The sequence below is a fragment of the Gossypium hirsutum genome, chromosome A11 (assembly GCF_007990345.1).
Source record: "Gossypium hirsutum isolate 1008001.06 chromosome A11, Gossypium_hirsutum_v2.1, whole genome shotgun sequence".
Lineage (NCBI taxonomy): Eukaryota > Viridiplantae > Streptophyta > Magnoliopsida > Malvales > Malvaceae > Gossypium > Gossypium hirsutum.
The window spans coordinates 122487967-122493966 of record NC_053434.1 but is presented as its reverse complement, the minus strand read 5'-3'; the positions used below and the strand labels follow the sequence as shown (position 1 = coordinate 122493966).

The following is a 6000-nucleotide window of genomic DNA, read 5'->3' as shown; positions in this document are numbered from 1 at the left end:
TTGATTAGTTTGGAAAGTATTCGCGATTTGCGTAGTTTCCATTTTTAGCGGTAATTGGATATATATGAATACATTTTTTTTATTAATTTTAAACATATTTCATCATAATTCATAACAAAAACTACTTGATAAATTTTTTTAATAAAAAATGCAATATAATAAGTAATCAGTTTATTCAATTTTATTTTATTTCTTTTAATATTATATTATCCTTAAACTATTTTACATTTAAGTCTTGATTTTTTTTAAATAAGAATAAAAATGTAAAATATTTTTTTTTATATTTTAGTAGATTGAATCTTAACTATGCATTCTTGTCGGAGTAGGAAGATATAGATTCAAACATGCTGAAATGCGTTTATCCTCTTATTTAAGGGTTAGGATGAATTATGAGTAGTTCTAAGTACTGTATCAACTTAAAAACTTTCTAATACTTTCACAATTGAATTAGATGTTCAATAATAATAATTTTTTATATTTTAAAATTTACATTTATCAAGCAATTTAATGTTATATTTTACTTAATTTTTAAGTAATATGCTAAACATATTTTGGGACTTAATTCTTTAATCTATCAAACATGATTTACATGTTTATCTAGGCCTTTTTCAAGGATAGTAATTTTTTTTTACTATGGTAGTGGCGGAACTTGGCATTAAGTTTTGAAGGGTCTAATTAATTTTTTTCAAAATTTTTGAGGATCTAATTAAAATTTTAAAGATTTTAAGAAAATTAATGAGTTTAATTTTAGAGTGTTTAATTAAAATTTTCAATTTTTTTAAAAAATAATTAGAATTTGCAAAAAATTTTGGTGGGCTAAATAAAATTTTGAAAGGCGCGGATTCTCTTAGGCTTCACCCCCTGTAAAATTTCGCCGACAATAATTCCCTCATTTATTTCAAAAAAATCTTGAAAAGCGGACTTTCTTAATATGTAAAATGCATGCATCTTCCTAAAAAATTAACCTAAAAATTTCCTCCAAAACCTTCATTCCTTTGCTATTTAAACAACGCATCGGCCTCTCTATTCAAAATCAAACCCTAAAATTATCTTCTCATATATCCTTCATTGAAATTAAGGTTTTCGCCGAATCCTAAAACAATGACAAGAAAAAAGGTCACGCTTGCATAGATATCAGATGATAATGCTAGAAATGTTAGTCTTGAGAAAAGGAGGTTAGGGTTAATGAAAAAGATGAGTGAGTTGACCACACTTTGTGGTATTAGAGCTTGTCTTATAATCTATAGCCCTAATGAAAGTGAGCCGATGGTGTGGCCATCACACGCCGAGGTGCAACGACAACTCGAGGAGTACTGGAAGACGTCCGAGTTAGATCGGTTGAAGAAGATGGTAAACCAGGAAACCTACCTCAAAGAAAGGATCACCAAAGCCAAAGAGCAGCTAAGGAAGCTACAAAGGAAGAACAATGAAGTTGAAATGGGCCATTTGATGCATCAAATTGAGCAAGGGAAAGGGATTGATGAGTACAATAATGGTGAACTTCATAGGCTAAAATGGTTGGTGGAGGAGAAGATGGATGAGATACAAAAACGTATTGAATTCTTTCATCAACTTCCTCAGGGAGACCCGACGGCTCAAACAGTTGGTGGCGGACACAAGCCATTGATGATGAATCAACGGTTTACCAATATGGTTAACAACAATGAACACACATTAGGTGATATTATGGCTCAAGACCACCTAGGGCAGCTGCCAGGACATAATCTTGGTGGCGACTCCGACGTGGGGGTACCTTTATATGGAGATTTAAGAGGAACCATCACCGATATGGGGCAGCAACTGCTGGGTTTTAGGCCTTACGGCGATGGTGCAACTGAAATGGGGTTGCCTCATGGGAGTACAATCGGAAGCAACAATATATCTGGTGCCTTTGGGAACGATATAGGGATGGTAGGACACCCTTTCGAATGCATAGGGAGTAGTTACAATGTGAGTGAGCAAGGGGTGGCTTGGCCACTTGGAGGTGACGGCGGAGACAACTGTGGCGGCACTAGCAATGGTATCGACATGCAATTTGATGGACAATCGTGGCCCAACAACTTTGCTGCATGATAGTCAATTTCTTTGCTTTTAAACTTTTCTTCAATTATATCCACAATAAGTTGTCCTATTCGTAAACACCAGTTTCTAAGGTGACGTTTGTTGCACATGCATTTAATTTTTTAATTAGTTTTTAAATAATATGTTTTTTAATTATTTTTTAAATAACATATTTTTAATTACTATAATTACTATAATTGAATTATCAAACATAATTAAAATATATTAACTTATTTAAAAATTCAAATATTAGAATAATAGAACTTTCAAATAATAATTGAAGTAATGTTTACTACATTCAATGTATAATATAGTTTTACTTTGTATAATAAGCAGTAAGCAGGAATCCATTTACACTAGTGTCAAACTCAAGTAGTTTTACACACTTCTGTAATCTTTTTTACGTTTGATATTTTAACAAATTGATTATTGAATTTTTCAATATTGATGCATTTTCCATGCATATAAATTTCAAAACTGATCTGATATCTCTATTATATCGATTTGAAATATTGTCTTCATCAATATATTTAACGCTTGAAATATTTTTAGTTAAACATTTTTTATTTGCTCAAAATTAACATGCTTCATCTATTTAAATAGAATATAAAATATGACAATTGGATTGGTAAAATATTAATCGTAGAAAATGTTATGAAAGTATTTGAAACTACTCGAGTTCTGCACCACTGTAAGTAGATCCCTCTCCTCATATAATTAATACAAAGAAACATTAATCAAAATAAGAAATAAATAACATATATCAATTATTTCTATTATTCAAATACAGTGTTAATAAAAAAATTTCCAAATCATTATTAAAGCATTTGTTCAAACTATAAAAAAATTTGATATATAATAAATTAAACTCTTCACTCTTCAGTTTTTTTTTCTTTTAATAATAGTGAATAAATTGACTATAACAGTTCATAATATAATTATAATATATTAGATTAGATTATATAAATATATTATTTATAAACTTATATATATTTATATGAATATAAAGTTTCCCATTTTTATAAATAATTAGTATTTATTTAAAACCAAAGTAATATCATTTTTTTAAATTTTTTGGTTAATTTAAACATAATAAATTAAGTATAAATTAATTCAATATAAAAATTAATTTATTTATTTGTATATAAATTCATTTAATAAAAGTATTTTAATTGAATAGAATTCTTTTTTAAATATGATAATTTTTATAAAATAAATTTATTTAACCAAATATTTTAGTGAAATTAAAAATCTTATAAATAAGAATGATAAAACTTAATAAAAAAATAAAAATATTTAAATGAAAAATTCGAGAATATAATGAATAACAAAGGTTATTCGTCAGTTGCCCTTATATATGTTATAAAAATCAAATAGTGTTCAATTTTTTGGTTAAATTTCTTGATGGGTCCCTTTACTATAAGTTTAGGAGTAAATTAGTTCTTACAATATAAAAGTCAACAATTTAATCCTTTTTACATTTAATGTTGAAAAGCAAATAGGTAAAGCTGTAAGCCGCAGTAAGTTCAAATGTTACAAAATGTCGGCTTACCATATTTTAAAATGACTTCAAATAAAGAGTAAGCAATTCTTATTATGTTTAAAAAATTGTTAAATTTTATTTTACTTTTTAAAAAAATTCATGTCATTTTAAAATATTATAAGCACAGAGAATTTAGAGGGGGCAAGAAAGGGCTTTGGCCATTTAAATGGAAAATTTGTTTTTTATTAATCCCCTAATAAATGATAGAATTAAAAGTTACAATGTGGTAAAATTATACTTTGACCTCCAAAATAAAAAAAATGATTTTTATATAGTCCTTTCAAAAATGATGAAATCATAAGTGAATACAAGTTAAAATTACATTTTAACCTCACAAAAAAATTATAACTCAATTCTAACCCCATAAAAAATTGGACTTCCCCCTAATGACAAGTTAGTATTTTTCAATGTTATCGTTGTAACGTCTCCAACCGGACCTAGACATTAGACCTAAATTCGAAAAATTACATTAGCCATCGAAATGACCTGGTAAACTGTTGGAGTTTTGAAAACATTCATGCTAAAGCATTTGATTATTTTACAAGAAAACTTAGGTATTTTCCAATTTGTTTATTACTTAAAATTTTAATTATAGTTTAGAAGTAGGAAAGTGATATTTACGTATGTTTTTGATAAATATTGGGGTTTATGCATAACTACTTAATAATCATATTTAGATGTATCCTAAAATTGAAATTAAATGTCATGCAATATAAAAACAAAACTAAAACCCTAAGTCTCATGCCACAGTTCAAAATAAAATAATACAGTATTTAAATAATATAAATAAATCAAATTATGAGCCTAAAATAATTTTATAAGTAAAAACTGAGCCAAGACCCTCCGGATGTCATGTCTGCATCCTAACCTAGTGGTTTACCTATAAGGATGGAAATTAAAGGGGAGTGAGCTATGAGACTTAGTGTGAGTTCCATCACAAGAAAATCAGGGCAAATTAATAAACAAAGCATATAATAACAACATTTAGCACAGAACAATCATATAGTATGGTAGTAATTGACAATTCATTCAAGCATGCTTATAAGTGCCATTGTAATGCAATTTCAGTTTAACAATAAAGAAAAGTTCCTACCCCATCGCCACACTCCATAGTAAGATTTTACCTAGAACTCTTATATCCCATACACTCGAGTTTTTGGATGAACCACAAGTGTTGTAACCAGTAGTTGTGAATTCACAACGGGTTTGTAGATGAAAGCTGTCAGTAAATATTGTGGACGTGCCACCAATGTTGTAAGTTAATACGCTGCCAGTGTTTGTGAATACGTAACGGGTTTGTAGATCAAGGCTACCAATAAATTTTGTGGATGTACCACTAATGTTTGTAGATAAACTGTTAGTAGTTCCTCCTTTAAAGTGTCCCACCCCATGCAATGCAGTATGACATGCGGGTAACAATTCAGTACAAAAACAGTAGACAAGTTCACCATGTAATTAGATCACCAATAGTAATAGACATGTTTGTCATGTATTCAATTTATCAGTACAATAAGCATGTTTCTTATGCAATCAGTAATCTGGTGATACAAGTAACAGTAACAATTTATTAGTAATCCAGTCATAGAAGACATGTACTAGTCACACATCATGCACATATAGTAATAATCTTCTAATCAATCAAGTCATGGATTCCTCATTATTTATAATATCAGGTACATCATTGAAAGAGATAGAATACTAAAAATATTTCAAGGATCATGCAAAGACTAAATTGAATAGTTTACGAAAATTCTAGGCAAAACTATAAATAGGGGGCACATGGCTGTGTGGCCAGGCCGTGTAACAGATTGTGGCCATGTAGAACATGCAAAATTAAGCTACAGAGGAGACACGGTCATGTGGTAGGTCGTGTGAAAGGTTCTAGACCGTGTGAGAATCGAAATATTCTAGGGTTTCAGGGGGACATAGCCATGTGAGGGACTATGTGGTCCAGGCAACCATGTGGCTGGCCATGTGGCCCTAATCCAAGGCATGGTTTACCTTAATTTGCTTGTAAAAAAGCACACACCATTCACTGAGAACCCAAATGATGTTCCTTACGTTCAGATTTGATCCAAGGTACCTAAATCGAGTCCTTCAAACGACATTTATGCAAGAATTAATGATAGGTTTCAAGATGAACCTAGATTGTTAAAAGATTCGATGATGTATCAAAAAAGATCATTTAATCATTCATAAGATTATCGTTAGATACAAATTCTATAAATATTCGAGATCAAACATTTGGATTGAGACGTACTTACCGATTCTTGGCAAAGATCAAAGGATGTTTCTAATAATGAGTACGAATCCAATTGAGAAACAAGTAGAAATCGGGAATTGATTTTGATTCAGAAGCAAAAATAAATTTTAGCAATGGGGAAAGATTTGGGGTT

General features: G+C 29.6%; 1 protein-coding gene across 1 annotated transcript; it reads left to right on the top strand.

Annotated features, from left to right (window-relative positions):
* The first annotated feature begins 1194 nt into the window (after positions 1-1194).
* Positions 1195-2073, top strand: LOC107923492 (MADS-box transcription factor PHERES 2). Its single transcript, XM_016853687.1, has one exon. The coding sequence runs from the start codon at positions 1195-1197 to the stop codon at positions 2071-2073; it is 879 nt and encodes a 292-aa protein (XP_016709176.1).
* The last annotated feature ends 3927 nt before the right edge of the window (positions 2074-6000 follow it).